The sequence below is a fragment of the Tenrec ecaudatus genome, chromosome 8, assembly GCF_050624435.1.
Source record: "Tenrec ecaudatus isolate mTenEca1 chromosome 8, mTenEca1.hap1, whole genome shotgun sequence".
NCBI lineage: Eukaryota > Metazoa > Chordata > Mammalia > Afrosoricida > Tenrecidae > Tenrec > Tenrec ecaudatus.
In genome coordinates, this window is record NC_134537.1 from 150,955,869 (window position 1) to 150,974,144 (window position 18,276).

Consider the following 18,276-nt stretch of genomic DNA (forward strand, 5'->3'; position numbering starts at 1 on the left):
CTTGAGGGTGCTTTCTGTAGCCAGAGCAGGGGAAGGTACCACCAGAAGCCCATGCACCCGAGAAATCAGGCCCTAAGCCCCGTGGAAGCTGGGGTTCTGCTCAGCTGCAAGCATGTCTGGGGGACTTCCCAGCAAGACTCCTAGGATCTGTTGACTGGGGGTGCTCTTCACTGAGCAGGGAGTCTCCGCTGAGTAGCCAGCACTGGAAGAGGCGGAAGCCTCTAGAGGAGCAGGGGAAGGTCGGTGAGGAGGGGAGTATCTAAACACCCCCTGTGGGTTGCCCTTTGGTTTGGGGCATCTCTTGCTTCCAGCTTAGACCATAAGCCCCTCCAGGAAGTTGAAAAAGCAAAGACACAGGCGAATGCCATCGACTAAACCCTTCCTGGTGGGTCTTCTTGTGGCCAAGGGCTGTCTCTGTGGGCTGCCCCTGTGTCGTGGGTCTGTTGGGGTCACTGCCTGGCCACCCTGTGACTGTGAGGCTTGACTCCCCAGCCCCAGATGCCATTGGCCTGCGGAACCTCCTTGCCACATCTTGTCCAACTCCCTTTGTACAGTTAGGCACCTTGAGGCAGGCTCTTTTCCATAGTCACACAGATTATACTCAGGTTTTCCCAAGATGGGGCTGGTCATTTTCCCTTGTTCACACCCTGTGGTCAGGGCCGCAGGCCCCAGGAGGAGCGGTTGGCAAGTGTTGTGGGCAGGCGGGCCCTTTCTGGCTCCAGGAACAGCACTGGTGCAGAGGCTGCCTGGGCCTGGGTTGGGCACCCTTGCTCAATGGCTGAGTGAAATCTTGCCATGCCCGGTCCAGCCCCACGTGCTGACAGGTAAGGAGAAGCCGAGGAACTGGTCTTCCATTCTGTCCCCAGCCTCCGCTGCGCCTCTTCTGAGACTAGTCTTGGCACGTGGGCCCTGCTGAAGCCGGCACCCGCTGTGTGGAGGGCTGGGCATGGGGGTGATGGTACCTGACTTGGACATCAGGGCTGGCATGGAGGCGTCAAAGTCTCCCCTTCCTCGATAAATAGCCCTGGTCTTCCCTAGGAGCCTCACTTCCCTTCCCCGCCCTCGAGAGGACTCCAGGGTGGCAGTGGGGAGAGTCCAGGTCTTGCTTTCCAAATCTCAAGGTTTGGTGGCATGGGAAATGTTGCCACGGGGGGTGTCTGTGAAGCTAGCTGAGTGCGGTTGCCTTTCCTCCCCCAGCCTGAATCCCCAAGGGCAGTGAATCGGGTCTCAGGGTGGGGGACTACTAAGATCAGGAGGTCTTGAAAGGCCCTCCCAGTGGAAGTGTTGATGGGGTGGGGGTGCAGGGGAGCCTCACTGTTGCTCCAGGGCAGGATGTCCCCTTGCAGGTGCACGTCCATTCTCCGGGGTGGACCATGTCCAAACCCAGGAATCTCTTCTTCAGGCTATGCAATGGCCCTGTCCTCTCTGCTGACCCCTGGCATGGCCTTCTATGACCTTATCAGCCTGAACACCGCAGGGTCACGCTGATGAGGACACAGGGACCTGTTCCCAAGTCATCTAGCCATCCCCCTTCCATGGCCCGAAAGGCAGCGAGGCCCAGGCCCAGGCGTCTATCTGCAGCAGGTGAGAGGTGCACCTGCGGCCTGCGCCTTTACCCCAGACCCCGAGGCCCGAGCTCACGCTCCCGCTCCCACTCCCACGGACAGGGTCTGCCCTTGGCTCCCAGGTGCTTCGGGCTCTTCTGAAGGGGCTTCAAAACCTCCATGAAAACATGGAACCATTGGAGTTGCCCACCAACTTGTTGGAAGCCCCCTTCGTCTACAGAGCACACATTTTGCCTTTTTTAGCCAGTTTTAAGCGTCCTGTTCGGTGACTAATGATGTTCATCATGTTGTGCAACCAGCACCCCCATTTGGCTACAGAACTCTTTCATCACCCCAAACAGAAACTCTGTACCCATTAAGCAATCGTCCCCCTTCCCTTCTCACCCTAGGGTGTCCATGACAACCGCTGGTGTACTTTCTGTCTCTACTCTGAGCAAATAAAGGGCAGGAGAAACAAAACCAGCTCACCGGAGCCCGTGTCCCAGGTGGATTCTGCCACCCTGTATGTCGAGTGAAACTGCTCAGCAGGGTCTCCTGGGGAGAATCTGCAGGGAAGTCCATTACCAAGTTTTCTTCCCCAGGTCTGCTGGGCTGGTGGGGGGCCGGGGCATTAAGCTGCCGGTCTTTTGATTAGTCGCGAAGCAAAAACCGTCCGCACTACCTGGGAACCTTTTCCTCTCTTGGAGCGCCCACGTCGCGGGATCGTAAGATGTTTGTCATTTTGAGACCCGACTTATTTTCCTGAGCATGATGCCTTCGGGGTTGATGCTTGAGGGGTTTTTGTTATTGTTGCTGCCTACTCCCCGTTTTATTGGTGCTCTTACAGATTAGTATAACAATCCATAGTTCAATTAGATCAAGCGTGATTGTACAGTGGTATATCATTTTCAAAACACAATGCTTGAGTTTTGACCTGCCTATACTAACTCACTAACTTTCTCAGCACTTAGATCCTTTTAGCCTGGACTAAAGGGAGGGCCAGCGATTCCCTGGCCACAAAGCTGCACTATATGACAGGACACCTGGAGTATGGGGGTGGGCTTGGATGTTTTACAGTGTTCTTGTACCCCCCTCACCCCAGCATGCAGGTACCCCTGAAAGACTGCACCCCCATGCTCCATGGCCCACTGCCTCCTTCCTTCCCTGTCTAGGCCTTGAGGCTTCAGTGGGTTTCTCTGCTAGCTTCAGCCTTCTCTGCACGGCCTGCTAGTGGGAAGGGGTTGGAGACAGGCAACTTCCTGGAAAATTGAGAGACGTCCCTTTTCCGCCTCAGGCTTCAGGACAGATGAAGCTTGCTTTTCGGGTGATCTGCTTCTTCCACTGCTGGGAGCAGAGGGTGTCAGGTGCTTCTGGAAGTTCAGGGCCTCCCCCCAGCCCCTGTTGAGGCCCCCGTACACCGGTGGACCTATGTCCTGTTTGTGTAGCGGGAATAAGAGCCGAAAGAGCCCACTCAGATCAGCGTGCACTGACCTTGTCTCTGCAGGAGGAGGGGGCTCTGCTTTGCAGTTTATTCAGAGACCTGAGTGGGGGTCTTGACTTCATACCAACAGCCCCCGGCGAGATGCTTACGGGTGCAGAGTTGTGGGCCTTCAACCCGGCCTGATGAGCTGACTTTTGGGTGGAGCTGGTGAGGCACCCCTTGAAGCAGGGGTGAATGTAGCAGGGGAGAGGTGTGGTGAGCAGTGTGCCTCCCTTAGTTTTACACCGTAGAGCTAGCCAAGACAATTAAATCTGCTAAGCGCTCTCCCCACCCCACCCCTCCACCCCCAGGGCCCTTGCTGGCCTCTGGGTGGCAGGCACGCACCCTGGGGGCTTGTGTGCAGTGGGGCCCACCTACCTTTGGACCCTCGCAGTCTGAGCCCCTGGACGGAGCTGCGGCCTGCCTGGCCGGTCTGTCCATCCGCGCAGTGGTAGCGCCAAGGCCAGCGATGGAGGCCACTTGGCAAAGGCTGTAACCCAGCCCTTTGATAAGGGCCAGCTGTTTATCCTTGCTTTCCCAAAGTTGGTGTTGTGACTAATGGCCTTGTTTATTCAAAGCCTTGGCGCCTACCCACAGGAACCAGCTGCCCCTTCCCCTTGCTCCCACCCCCACCAGTTCAGTTACAGCCTGAGGAGATTTAAACCTCCCGCCCCCACTTGATGAGCCAAAGCTGTTGTAAGCATGAGCCCTTTCGCTCTGCAAAGTGAGCGACTGGGGGCTGTGGCTTGGCTTATCCTCGCAGCATCTGGCTGGGGCTCCAAGGCCCAGGCCTAGGCAGCCCCCCACCCCCACCCCCAGGCTGCTCCGGGGAGAGGGCCATGACACCCCTGGAGTGGACCCATGATTCTGTGCCCTGCCCAAAGTCCCCGTGGGTGGTTGCTGGCTCTTTGGGTTGGAGGACCCTGTGTGACATCAGTGGCCCTGTTCACGGAGCACACTCCGGGCTGGTTTCAAGAGCATGCAGCACAGGGTTCAGGACTGTTTTGTGAGGGATTCGTGTTGCATGCATCATTCAGCCTGCGAGACACCTTAGTCACACGCCACCCCCTCTACGCATCCCCTGGCTGCAGGGTGATGGATGGAGTGGGGGTGGGCCAGCCAGGCGTTCTGGGGAGCTGGAAGCCCCTGCTTGGCTATCCTCATTTGAACCTCTCCTGTGACCCTACTGACAGGCTTTGGTGCTCGGGACTTCTTGAAGGGGCACTGTGACAGAATCCACCTAGACCCACTCAGCCCTGGTTGTCAGGGTAACAGGCTGCACCCCTCAGCCTCAGTGGCCAGGGCAACAGTGGATGGAGGTGACCGAGGAGGGCCGCCTCTGACCAGTACAGTGGTTAGGGGCTTTCCGGCAGCTTCTCTGCACAGGCCTCCAGACTCCTTGGGAATGGCTGGGGGCAGAGCCTCTTAGGCCCTGAGTGCCCGAGTGACCTGGGCCAGCTTTGTGTACCGGCCAGCTTTACCCTCAGCCACCGGGTCTTCGTCAGTCCATAACTTTCCCAGGCTGCAGGTGGTGGTGAGAAGAAGCCTTGGGCAAGTTTTCCTTCCAGTTGAGGGGCTCAGCCAGGTCGAGGGTCCTTAGGGGCTGGGGGTGAGGAGGGCATGGGCTTTGGTGCAATGGTACAATGGTCTTGGGTGTAAGACTCTTGCTTGCTGAGATTCCCTTTCCACTCACTGTCAGAGATGCCACTGTCGCCGTGCAGGCAGAGGCAGAAATGGAAGGGGATGTCCCCCAGCATCAGAGAAAGCCTTGCTCCTTGCACCCTCCCGCCAGCCAGAAACCTGACCAGGGCCTCCTGCCCACGGCCCAGACGGAGACCAGCATCTTCCCTCTCTCGCTCCCTGACCCATCTCCCGTGGGCTTTCACACCAGTGGGATCCCAGGGCCCAGGCTGTTTATGGAAAGGGGACAGTGGGGGGCGGGCAGCTGCTTTTCTGGACAGCATTGGGGAGGGTGCCATGCCTCCAGCCCCGCTAGCTCATTATTCCAGAGCAGTGGCTGAGAGTTCAGGAAGGACCTGAGCCAGTGACGATGCTGAGGGAGGGCCCCACGAGGCTTGGAGGCAGCTTGCTGACGGCTGTTCTCACAGCAGCTGCTAAATGAAACTGGAAGTCACACCCAAAACCCCAGCTGGCACCTGGACTCTCCAAGCTCATCCAGATCAGCAGTTTCTGCTCATTTTCTCCCCACCGACTCAGGTCTCTCCTGTCTCTCAGGAGGCTGATGCTGGAGGGGTGGGGGGAGGTCACAGCCCAGCGCCCTTGGTGGATACCTGAGGTTGAGAGGGGTGGTACTGCCCTGGTTTCCCTGGAGATGATTTGCTTTATTTGAGCATGTTGTGTAAACAAGATTGCAGAGGCTGAGCAGAGATGGAGGACAGATTGTCTTTAGGGCCTGGGGTTGGGCTAACCTGGAGTCTTATCTTGCTCCTGGGAAACTCAGCTTGTTGGAATTCCTCTGGAGCTGAGAGACCAGGATGCCCTGGAGCTGGCCAGGGACTAGGCCGGACTGACCATCCCAGCAGTATTGCAGGGCGAAACATGGTGTCCAGGGCTTGTGGTCGTCCCTGCAGGCCACACAACCTTGTGTGTGGAGTGGAGTCTAGATATCAAGACTCCGGCTCTGCTGTGAAATACAGTGGGGCAAGTCTGGCTCTCTTGCCCCTCTTGGTGCTCACCCTCAGAGGGAGGGAGCCGGGAAGAGAAGTGAGGGTAGAGGCTGGGTCAGGAGGGTGAAGCTGGTCTCAGATGGGTGCTGGGCAGTCTTGGGGGGACAGGTCTGTGACAGTTGCAGGGTAGTGGGTGGTAGACAGGATTATTTGTTGCTGAAAGTACCCTCCTTCCAGAGAGGCTTGATTGGTGGGTGGGAAGGCTGGAGAGGTGTCTAAGCTCTGGGGAGGCAGCACAGGTATTTGGAGCAGTGCTTGAGACAGGAGAGAAGGCTGTACCCGGGCGTGGGTTGGTTCATGGCCCAGCGAAGCTTGCATGACTGTCCTTTGACTGTCCCTTGTTGGTGAGTGAGGTGGCCCAGCTAGGTCCTCTGGGGCCCTTTCTCCAGAGGCGGAGGTGTGAGGAGGAGCAGTGTTTGGGTTTGTATGTTCAAAGGAAGCTCGGTGTCATTTTGTGGCCCCTCCGTTTCTGCCACTTTCTTCTGACTCTGAAGACCCTGGAGTGGGAGCCTCCACTTGGTGCAGCTCTGCCCCAGGGCTGTGCCAGGAGGCCAGCGGGTTTGTCTCCCCACCCCACCTCACACACACACACACACACTCACACACACACACACACACACCACCAAGCCCACCCCCTCTGTTCAGGACTCAGGCTGTGGGCGGGGAGGGGGGTAGGAAGCCCTGCTCCCAACAAGTCTGTGCAGAGCAGAGCTGGCACTCCCCCTGAAACCCTATCCCCTTCCCCCCCCCAGCCCCCACCATCCCTCCCTCTCTCCTGACTGGCCTGCTGGCGGTACCCAGCACCCAGGTTCCCTCTCCTCCAGGCTGAGCCCATTCTTCTGCTACCAGCATCCGTGCGTCCTGCCACCTGCCCCTGAGGTTCCCTATGCAAACCTCCTTTCATTATTGCCCGTGGCAATAGACCAGAATGTTCAGTGATGTTCCTGGGCCGCTCCTCTAGGGAGTGGATGGCAGAGCTTGGTGGGCCTCTGAAGCCCACCTGCTGAGCTGAGTGCTTCTGTGTCCTGGCCTCTGACCCTGGAGCCCTAGCAAGAGGCCTACATTGCCCGATGGTCGGTGTCACAGCTTGGCTGCCCTAGGGGGGTTGTAGGTGGTGGTGGTGCTGGGTGTCTTGGGGAGGCCCAGACTTTGGCTCCCACCCACACAGGGTTTCTGCACGGGCTTGCTTCAGCCCCCTCACCACTCCTCCGGGTTCAGGCCAGCCTGGGGGCTGGGCATCTGTTTGCACTCTGGCACCTGTAACCTCTCAGAGCCGGCTGGGCAGGCTGCATTCCCAGGCCGGCCCTCTACAAACTGTTTCCCGTCGACCTCTCTCCTGGTGCCTCCATCTGGCCCTGGGCCCATGGGTGCCCTGTCTTCTTTCCCCAGGGAAGGAAACCCCTTGAGTGATGAGTCCTCACGAGGGACAAGGAGATGGGCTGGGTGTGGACAGGAGCCCTGGGGGCCCCGGGATGTGGCAGATCCAACTCTCCTCCTCAGGACACTCAACTCACCCTTGTGTCCATCATTGGCTTTTGGGTCGGTCCAGCCTCTGTAGGATTATTCCTGGGGGCTTCCCAAGAGCCCTTTAGTGGGGCGGGGTTGGCAACCTTGGACCCCCGACATGGTACTGGCTCACTAGACATGATTCTCAGGGTAGGGAGTAGGTGGGGGATCTGCCAGGGGGACCACAACCTATGCACCCAGGTAATTCTCTGGGCCCTTCAGAGAGGTCTGGGCTCTTCCCCAGTGGCCGTGGGCTCTCCTGTGGTTGTCCTGCACCCCAGGCCTGTACATTACTGTAGCATCTGCAGGTGTGCTGGAGACAGAATCAGACTGCCAGATCCCGGTCTGGGCACCACTGGGAGGGCTCCCTTCCCTGTGGAGGGATGAGGTCCAAGCAACCACAAGGTTCCTTCCAAGCCCAAGCTCATACACCCTTTTCTGACACCTCTCCAGGAAACTGTGGTCACCAGTGTGCCCCCCGAAGACCAGGACGGCTCTGGGGATGACTCAGATGGCTTCTCCGGCTCGGGTGCAGGTGAGGCTGGCACTGGGAAGGTGGGAGGGGTGGGGCATTTACTGGGCACTAAGTGTATGGCCCCGGCCAGGTATGAGGGGGCAGTGCTAGGGCAGAGAGTGGGGCCCCTGCTGTGGCGGGGAGGAGGAAGCCCTGGGGCTGTGGGCTGCACACAGACAGAGGGATCTGATCTCAGAGGCTCTGTTTTCTCATCTGTTCAAGGGGAGTCATAACCTGAGCTCATGCAGTTTGGGGGAGGCAGGAGAGGCAGCCCAGAGCCCCGCATGGGGGTGTCAGACTCTGGCCAGGACCCCTTCATTTCCTGTTTCTGCCTCCTTTGGGTGGGAGGTGCTCAGGAAGGCTTCACGGGAGGTGGCTCTTGAATTGGACCTGGAGTGAGAGACCTCTCTGGGGAAGGTGGCCTCAGCACAGGTGCAAGAGCTGACCAGGAGAGTCCAGGCCTCAGGGCTTGAGAGCGTAGGCCTTTCGGGGGTGGAGGAGGGGGGCAGAGACAAGTGTGCACTGGGGGACTCTTAGATGCCGCCCACCCAGAGAGTGGCCATCAGCGGTCATAGGACAGGCTTGGTGCCCTTGGTATCTGTCTTGTGGTCCCCGAGATCAGGGCCTCCCTTGTCCATCTCTGAAGTCCTTTTACCTCAGCCCAGTTTGGCACCAGTAGACACAGTTCCTTGGGGTGGGGAGTACTCTCCATGTTAGCTGGTGAGGGACCTCACCCAGATGCCCAAGTCTCTCATGCCCCCTGCCAGCCTGGCTGTGCAGTGTGACTCCCATGCCAATACGCTTTGCTTCTGACCCTGCAGGTGCCTTGCAAGATGTCAGCTTGGCCTATCAGACTCCCTCCGCGGGGGAAGACATGTGGCTGCTGACGACGTCAGTGCCTGCAGCTCCCGAGCCCACCGGCATAGAGGCCCAGGCCACCTCCATACTGCCTGCTCCCCAGAGGCCTGAGGAGGTGGGGGCAGTGCGCCTGGCAGAGGTGGAGGCCTCCCACCCACCCAGCGACACCACCCAGCACCCAGCCACCCACCGGGTCTCAACAGCAAGAGCCAGCACAGCCCAGGCCCCTGCCACCACTGACGCCCCCAGGGACAGGCACCCTGGCCACCATGAGACCTCTGCTCCCACAGGACGCCGCCACTTGGACCCTGACGCTCCCAGCCAGGAGGAAGGAGGCCCCTCGGCCACCCCGAGTGCTGCTGAGGAGGCACCCTCCAGTCAGCTCCCAGTAGGAGAGGGCTCTGGGGAGCCGGTGAGCAACCTGCCCCTTCCTGACCTCTGCGTCTCCTGGGACATGGGGTGGCCTTGGTGCCTGCTGAGCACAATGCATGCTGGTGGGGTTGGGGCGAGGGGCGGGGGATGGGTGGCATCATCAGGCAAGTCCAGCATCCTGTGCCATGTAGGCACGTCTTAGCTCCCACAGAGAAGGTAAGGTCACAAGGTCCTGGTTCACTGCCTCGCTGACCAGACTGGGCACTGCTGTCTGGCCCGTTCCAACTCACAGGACAGGAAAGAACTGCTCCTGTGGGTTTTGGGGGCTGTGGATTTTTGCAAAAGTAGACTGCCACGTGGTTCTCCTGAGGAGCAGCCAGTGGCAGGTTGAACTGCCCGACCTTTGACCTTTGGATCAGCAGCCAAGAGCTGAAACCGTTGTGCCACCGGGCTTTAGGCCAGGGGCAGGGTAGACAAAGTAAGAGACCAGCCTTGTCTGTGTTTCCTTCGTTTGCAGAGTGGCACAAACTGGGGGTAGGGGACACTTGTCTGGGCTCTTCCTTCTGGAGGCTCCATTTCTGCAATCAGTCTTTTCCCAGGAAAGAGCCTTCATCGCCTCTTCCCAGCTCCTGGCTAGTTCCTGGCCATCCGTGACTGGGAATGCGTCACTCCCCACAGTCTGCCTTCATCGGCACATAACGTCTTTCCTGGGTCTCTCACGAGGATGCTGTTCCTACTAGGGTTAATGTCATCGTTGACATCTGCCAAGACCCTGTGACCCAAGCAAGGTCGTGTTCACAAGGGTCCAGAGTTGGGACCCCAACAATCTTGGTTTGTTTTTTTTTTTAAGAGGGCAGAGGGGGATGCACACAATTCAACCCATCACAAATCCTTAAAGATCATCCAAAACGCAGCTTCCCAAACTTGTGGGAGACCCCTGCCGTGAGAGTACAAGTCCTACCAAGTCTGACACTTGTGTGCACTCTCTGCTAAGACAGGCCTGTTTGTTCTAGTATGAAAAGTATGCTTGGTGTGCGCTCCGGCACGGTTTGGCCAGAACCAGCGGGGCTGGAGTGTAAAGGGAGACCCGGGGCTGGGTGTGTGTGAGCTAGTAGCCATGGTGAGCGGTGGGATTGGAACTGGGGCTGGGATTGGAACTGGTTGCTGCTCGAGGTTGCCCCCACCCCCCACCCCCACCTGATCCTGCCCTGTCCTCCCGCAGGACTTCATCTTTGAAACCACTGGGGACAACGCGGTTGGGGCTACCGTGGAGTCTGAGCTTCGGAACCAGCCCCCGATGGATAAGGGGACCGCAGGGGCCTCAAAGGGTCTCCTGGACAGGAAAGAAGTGCTGGGTGGTGAGTTGTTCTCTCAGGCGGGTGAGGAAAGGGTGCTGTGTCCTTCCGGGTGGGGACCTTTAGTCCCAGAGTGGCACTACCCCTCAACTAGCCTGGGCTGCCTCCTTGCGCTGCTTGGTAAGAGAGGGAGGGGCTCCTGCTGAGGGCCCCCAACAGCTGAGCTAAGGTGCCTTCTGCCTGCCTAGGGGTCATCGCCGGAGGCCTGGTGGGGCTCATCTTTGCCGTGTGCCTGGTGGGCTTCATGCTGTACCGCATGAAGAAGAAAGACGAGGGCAGCTACTCCTTGGAAGAGCCAAAGCAAGCCAACGGCGGGGCCTACCAGAAGCCCACCAAGCAGGAGGAGTTCTACGCCTGACAGGAGACCCCCATCTGTTTCCCCCTCCCCGCTGCCACTCACCAGGCCCCCACTTGCCTCTTCCGTGAAGAACTTGCAGGCCTTGACCTCCTGTGACACCAGGCCACCTCCCTAGCGTGCCCTCTGCCTGCCTGGAGAAGCCGGAGGGGTGCTGGGGAGTCCTGCTAGCTTCTCTTGACTTCTGCTGACAGACTTGGCCTGCACAGGGGGGTTCTTACGTATGACCTTTCTGATGTGGCCCCTCACCGTTCTGACTCAGTTTCTCCAAACCAGAGCAGCCCCTCCCCAGCCCACAAGAGAAAGGGGACGCGGTTGCTTTGGCTCTGGATGGGCTGCCCTACCTGGAAGGTTCCCATGGGGAGGGTGCTGGCTGATGCTTCAATAGCACTTAACGGTACAGACCAGCCACCTTTGGGGTGCTCACCACCAAGTGGCAGCGGGGAGGCGTTCAGGACTCTCAGCATTCACTTTGTTTTGTGGGGATGTTTAATTTAGATATCAACTCGTTTTTGCACATATTTCCTCTAGTTTCTTTGTTTGTAGACCCCGTAGACTTTGCTACTTCCGAGGTCAGGGATGTGAGTGGATGGTGGTGTGTCCCCCATCTGGCTTCCCAAATCTATCATCACGAGACAGCATCAGGGTTAAAAGACTTTTTTTTTTTTTAAACTAGGAGAACCAAATCTGGAGGCCAGGATATAGGCTCCTGGTATGTGATTTCTGAATCGGACACTGCGTGCGCAACAGGGTACAGAATGTCTGTTTAGCAGGCCGACCAACCCAGGCTGTCATGAGGCAGTCTCCTGATAGACAAGCTGTGTGTGGAATCTCCCCCAATATGCCCGGGACCTGGGCTGCTGGGAGGTTGGGGGGAGTCGAGGGTGAGAACTGGACCCTGGTGGCTCAGGGTCAAGGTCTGAGAGGACTGTCAGGTCCAAGACAGAACCCTTCTCTCCATCGGGGCCAGCTCTGTGCGATGCTCTGTCCTGGAACCTGACGAGCGAACACCTGACCCCGCTCCTCAGGAAGGACCAGACTCCTGCGACTCGGCTCCCGTGGGCCCTGTCCTGAGCTGGGGGAGCGGAGGGGGGCGGGCAGCATTGTTTCCCAAAGAGTGATAGTCCTTTGCTTTGGGCAAAGCTGCACTTAATCCTGTTGGCTTTTCTCTGCTCAGCAGATCTTCCACGTGTAGAAACCATTCATATAAAGTAGTCGCGTGGACTCTGATGCCTTCGCCGCTTCTCACGCTGCGCTGGTGGTGTGGACCGAGACCAGCCCTTGTTTGTGAACACCGCGGTGGTGGGAGAGGCGGTGCCAAATATCTGTGCCTTCATCCTTCCTGTGATGAGCGACTCCGGGTCCAGAGTCCGCTGCGTTGTGTTTGGTTTGGTTTGTTTTCTGCTTCGGCTACAGGTTTTTCTAGAGGTCGGGAGGTTCAGCCAAGGCTTCTCTAAGGGCTGATGTAAATTTCTGTGTTGTCAAGCTCGAAGCAGACACCTGAAGGGCTCACGAAGCTGAGGGCCCTGGCACAGCTTGACCCGAGGCTGCTGGCCCTGGCAGAGGCCTGGAGCCAAGGCCGGCCTCTCAACTCAAGCTGGACAGTCCTCCGTGCCCTGCTCCAGCGGATTCCACCCAGGGCTCCTGGGGATCTCTGCCCTTGCTTATTTAATTCGACAGCCCTCCAGCTGCCCCGTCAGCTTCTCTGTTGAGTGACTCAGATGCACCGTCTAGCAGCGGAACCCATGTCCTGCGTTCAATCCTGGGACTTTCTGACCGGAGCATGTGACAGGACATGACCGAGGCGCGGGGGACGGGCCAGTGCCAATGCTCATCTGCTGGCCTCTAAGGGGTGATGCCAGGCCGCTGGCTGGGCCCATCATGTAACTAATAAACGGTACTTGTCGTTTCTGGCAACAGATGCTGGTGGCCAGTGAGTCTCTTAAGAGTAGGCACAGGGGAAAAAAGAAAAAAAAAAAAGAGTAGGCACAGGGGTGGCTGTTGGGGGCCGGTCTGCGTGCACTGGCTTGGTGAAGAGCCGAGAAAGCATCATGGGGGCCTTCCCTGGAAGGGAGTCCGTCTTTGCCCTACTCACCCAAGCCTTGGTCCAGACCCTCCTCCCGCCTCCTGCCCGTCCTTCCTCAGCAGCCTGGCAGCATGCCCTCCCCCGGGCGCACCGTGGCTCTCTCCTGAATCTGCTATATGGCGACCATGTTGGTCCTCCTTGCTGACTCAGCGTGCTCTCTATTCTGCTCATTCGTGTGCAGCTCCTAAGGATTCACTAGCAGACATGCCAGCTGCCAACGTTCTAAAGCACGTCCTCTATAGGTGAGGGAGGAAGTCCACTGACGGACGGGGGCTGAAAAGGTGACCCTGCAATTGGAGGGCATTGAGCAGCTCTCCCCTCACGCAAAGCCTTTGTCAGGCTGCCCGTGCTCTGGCATGCCCTTCCAACTGGGTGCCCAGTGTCTGACCCACTCTCTGCCCCCAAATGCAGGCCAGGCCCCGACACGGAACCTCGGGTGTGCTCTGGGCAGGCACTACTAGGTCAGGGCAGCTTCTCAGGTGGACAATTTTGTTCTCCCCTGACATGTGCGCCAAAGGGTTTGGGGGCTGTGATACAAATCCTCCCTATCATTCATCCATCCATCCAGTGAACAAATGAATGTCCTTGCCCACTTATCAAAGTGCTCTTACTGTACTTACCACAGTTAAACATGATGCGCCTGTCATTGATGTCTGTGAACCAACACTGCCACTCATTGCAAACTGTGACAAAAGGGCCGCCTTTGTCCACGCCATTCAGTAGTGGCACTGGGAGGTGGGCCCTGGCCCCAGGATCACAATAAAGCCTGGCTTGCCACTGCACTAACGCTGGTACGAGAAACTGGGGAAAGTGCCCTCCGTGGGTGACCCGAAAGTTCAGAGCCCCAGCCTGCAGGCCACCGCTTCCCATAACATCGCAGTGGATGAAACAGCCCATCCAGCCTCTTCCTGATCATTGCTGCTCTCTGGCTCTGCCCACTTCCCTTCCCCCTCCTGGGTTCCTTGCCGGGGCACTGCCAGGGTTGTGCCTCAGCACTTCACTGAAGGCCCAAGATTCACGCTGAAGGAAGCAAACGTGCAAAGTTGCTGAAACCTCCGCTCCTACGGGCACCCCTGCCTGCCACGGAATGCGTTGCTGCCCGTCTCTCGGCCATCTCACTGCTTCCTCACAGCCTTGGTCCCCTTTCACGTTCCCAGGACGCCCCTGTCTGCCTGGGAACAGGGAAGCCCGCGTGACCCTATTCCCCACTCCCTGCCCCAGGGTGCCCAGGTGTGAGAGAGGCAGGGGGAGCGGGCACACACTGAGTTTTGCACCGAGTACTTGCAAGTCATTTAAAAGAAAAAGCCATCATTGGCCCTGGTTTGGTTTTGCAGCCAGTCTGTCTGAGATGGCATTTTTACCTGGCTTGCCCTGGGGGTTGGCTCCAGATACTGGGACATTTCCGAAGCAGGGTGGGCAGCCCTGCCCTCGGGATGGCTGAGAAGGGTGTGGGCTAGGACCAGGGCGGTCTCAGGGACAGTGCTGGTGGGAGGGGTTGGTTGGGGTCTGGGTGCTGGGATGGTACTTGAACTGGATCTGGAAGGAGGAAGTCAAATTAGTCTCTCATCAGAGAGGAGGCCTTCCACGTGGAGGACATGGCTCTGCAAACCAGACTCAGTGCTGACTCGCCGCACCCTATTTATTGGACAGGGTCCAACTGCTGTGTGTTTCCAAGGCTGCAACCCTCGACTGGAGTAGAAAGCCCCGTCTTCCACCCCAGGAGTAGCTGTTGGGCTGAAGCACAGACCTTGAAGTTAGCCCAACAGGCAACCAACCCTCTTTGCCACCAGGCCCCTTTAGGCAGCCGTGAAGACAGGCAGCTGTGTGTTCTCCGTGAAAGGAGGAGGCAGGTGGGGAGGGATGCCGTGGGAATAACGTGGCTACCGAAGGCCCGGAAGCAGATTAAGAACGGTGAGGCAGTACAGAGGGAGAAACAGGAGACCCAGTACCCATTCCGCTTTCGGGATCGGAGAAAATGTGCTGGCAAGGATGGAGAGGAGGAGGTGAGCTTGGGATAAAACTGACAGGACCTGTGAACTTGCTCCCCCACCTCACTCACATCACCTCTCCCAAACCCCCCCCCCCCCCGGTGCATTCGGTGAAGCCAGAAGGCGCCCCTGAAAAGGCTGGCCTCCGAGTTGGTTGAGGGTAGGGGGCTGATGAGGGCAGAAGGGATAGTGGTCCCAGGCTGGGGGGGCTATCTCACGCCTTCCTCCTGGTTCAGCAGTGATGGTGGGCAGGTCTCCCCACAGCACTGGGGAGCGGAGGCAGAGCCGACTTTCAAGTGGATCTACTGCTTTTCACCAGTTTAAAGGGAGCCCAGTTGGCTCAGGCAGTGAAGCTAGCCGTTTAAACTCACGCAGCAGCTCTGGGAGCAAGACCTGGGCCTGGGCTTCTGGAAAGGTTCCAACCAAGAAGGCACAGTGGGAGCGTGCTGCTGTGTCGCACCGGGTCAGTGTCAGGTGAGACCAACACGCTGGAATCTGACAAGGACCACAGGCCTGCAAGGGACAGCAAAGGGCGGGCCCAGACCAGGATTCCACCTCTCCCCTCTGGAAATCCCACTCACTGGGTGAATGAGGGAGGTGGCCAGAGAGCTGGATGAACAGGAGCTAGGAGGGAGGGGAGGGGGAGGGAAGGGACCCCCCCCTCCCGGAGGTGCCCCCCCCTCCCGGAGGTGCAGTGAGCTGCAGCATTTGCCCCTGCCCAGCTCAGCTTGGCGCTGCGAAGGACCCCCACAGCTTTGTTCTCACTCCCTGACTCCTGCACCCACACCAGCCCCCATCCTGGAGCCCTGAGCAGGGAGCCTACGAATGCTTACAGCAGCTTGCCAGTAACCAGGTGGTGCCCGTGGAGGAGGTTGTCCTCAGTGGAAGCCCTGGTGGTGGTGTGGTTACCCATTGGGCTGCTACTGTCAAGTCAGTCGTCGGTCGTTCGAAACCACCAGCTGCTCCTCGGGAGAAAGACGAGGCTTTCTACTTCTAAAAAGAGTTCCCAGGTTGGAAAACCCACAAGGGCATTTCTACGCTGGCCGATAGGGTGGCTATGAGTCAGAATCGACTCAATGCTGCGAGTGTTTTTTTGTTTTTATTATCATTAGCTTTCCTACGAGGGAGTCCGACTCTACAGTGACTGCTGGGTCCGCCACAACCTAGAGGGCTAGCTAGTGCAAGAAGCCAGACACCCAGCCCACACCACACGGGACGCTGCCCGGCTGTGAAGCTCGGGTGCAGGCAGAACTAACGAATCAGGAGCAAGGGAAGCCGTGGTTGGGGTGCTGGCAATCCTTGAAGTGGTGGTGATGACAAGGATGTATGCCCATGTCAATCAATCAAGCTTAGCACTTAGCATGCGTGGACTCGGGAAGTTATTTCTCAATAGGAAAGCCGTGGTGGGCAGGCTCGGCACAGAGCTTCCGAGAGTCTAAGAAGTTTCTCCAAACGTCACTGTAACTTTATTCAGCTAAAAAGAGCGAGGCCCACAGGACCCCCGTTTTCAGGGCCCCAGAGGACTAATGTATGGGCAGAGAGGCCCAGGGCAACAGCTGCCCAGAGCTGCGCGCTGCACAGAGCAAGCTGGCTGCTTCCTTAGGCCTGCTGGGGAAGGTGGACCCTGCCCGCTCGGACAGCCCAGGAGGAGGGCACCGCCCAGCCCTGATGACCGCCCTCCCTCTCCGCAGCCAGACCCCAAGCTTCTGTGGGTTCCTGGAACCTGCCTAGCCAAGCCAGCATTTCCAGCACTTAAAGGCTGGGAGCTAAGCCGTTCCTCCACTCCAGGAAAATATTTGTTCAGGGCTTTGGCATCGCAGGAGAGGAAATGAAAGCCACCGTGGAGCCGAGCGGGCGGCCCAGCTGCTGGCTGCTGCATCTGCTTCCACCAGCCTCAGAGTCTGGGGCCAGGTCTGAGACCCCCACTCCGCTCAGGCCTGTTCACGGATAATCCTGGGGACCCAGCTGTCATTCATTCAGTTCTGTCACCATCTGTGATTTTGAAGTCTCACAGCCAAGGCATGGGACATCCACAGGGAGCCGGGCCAGTGCTCTCTCAAGGCTCTTTAAGCTGGCGAGGGAACCAGACAAGTAAAATACACAGAAGGAGTGTTGCCACGGGTGCTGGGGAGCCAGGGAGAACCGGAACAACAGACTTGTCAAGGGTGAGCAGTAGGAAGGGAATGGACAGTGAGCTGAAAAACTCCAAAACCAAACTTACCGCCATCGAGCTATTTCCAACTCAGAGGGACCCTATGGGGTGGAGTAGAACGGCCCCTGTGGGTTTCCAAGAATGTAACTTTACGGGAGTAGAATGCCTCATCTTTCTCCTGTGATGTGGCTGGTGGTTTTGAACTGCTGACCTTGTAGTTAGCAGCCCAACACGTAACTACTACACCACCAGCGAGCTGAAGGTAAGTTAAAGTTACAGGGCTGTCAGGAGTGGTAAGAGTGTTCCTGGGAGAAGAAACCACAGTGACAAAGGCCCAGAGGGAAGCAAGGGTCAGGGGATGTGGGTGCCTGCGAAGGTGGTGTGCTGCCCAGGAGTAAGGAGAGAGGGGGGGCGTCTGCAGGAGAAGCAACAGCTGGCACCAAGCATCTCTCTGGGTACTGCAAGGAGACTGGACTTTATCCCAGGGTAGCAAAGGTTCTGTTTGTCCCAAACACTGACAAACCTTGAGCCTGGTTACATACCGGTGCACTCACATCTAAAAGCACGTGGAAGAAGACAAAATGCGTTTGAAATCCCACCGCTCAGACGTTTCCTGGTGACATTTTGAAAATTCAAATACTGCATGCACCTGATTAGAAATACAAACAGAACAGACAAATACAACATCAAAAGTGGAAGCCTGCCTTTTCCTGCTTGCCAGGTTTGGGGTGGGGATGGGGGTGGGGGGGAGGGGGCATGCTTCCAGAAAGTTGATCCATGCTTATACTGGTGAGGCTGTGTGTATTTTCAAAGGGTTCTCCCAGAGCCTTGAGTGGACACAGACACACACACACACACGGACTGGTGGTTTCCTCTTTTGGCCAAGAGCCCTCTCAGCACCTGCAGCCCGCCCCTCATCTTCTCAAGGATGCCAGAGTGTGTTGCACAGTGTAGACCATCAACTGAACCACGCCTTTTGGGGGATTCCTCGTGTCCAGGCTATTACTACTAGAGAACATTTCTGGAAGAAATCTTCCTAAGCAGACAACTGAGGAGGTGTGGTGGTGCCAGGCGTTAGGCGTGAGTTCGCCATCAGTTTAGATTCACCATTTGTGTTAGGCAGGAGTGCTTCTAGAGAAATAAAATCATAAATACGGGCTTCTTAAATTACACTAGTAATGCTATTTCAACACCCCACTCCTGGTATCAAAATGTGTTGGGGCTCTCTAGAGAGACAAAACCAGATTGCTAATAACTATATATATATGTGTGTATGTATATATATTTATACAGATAGATAGCTATATAACATAAGAAATACACAGTTAAATTATAAAGCAGTACAAATGGCTCAGTGCAACTCACTCCCGTGAGAGTTG

General features: G+C 57.5%; 1 protein-coding gene across 1 annotated transcript in view; it reads left to right on the plus strand.

The window, feature by feature from the left end:
- The window catches only part of SDC1 (syndecan 1), a 24,633-nt gene extending 12,043 nt beyond the window's left edge, over nucleotides 1–12,590 (plus strand). The window contains exons 2-5 of the mRNA XM_075557067.1: nucleotides 7,671–7,752; nucleotides 8,553–9,001; nucleotides 10,184–10,319; nucleotides 10,505–12,590. Of these exons, the coding sequence (XP_075413182.1) occupies nucleotides 7,671–7,752; nucleotides 8,553–9,001; nucleotides 10,184–10,319; nucleotides 10,505–10,674 (837 nt within the window). The 3' untranslated portion in view covers nucleotides 10,675–12,590. The remainder of the gene's footprint in view (nucleotides 1–7,670; nucleotides 7,753–8,552; nucleotides 9,002–10,183; nucleotides 10,320–10,504) is intronic.
- Nucleotides 12,591–18,276: the final 5,686 nt, after the last annotated feature.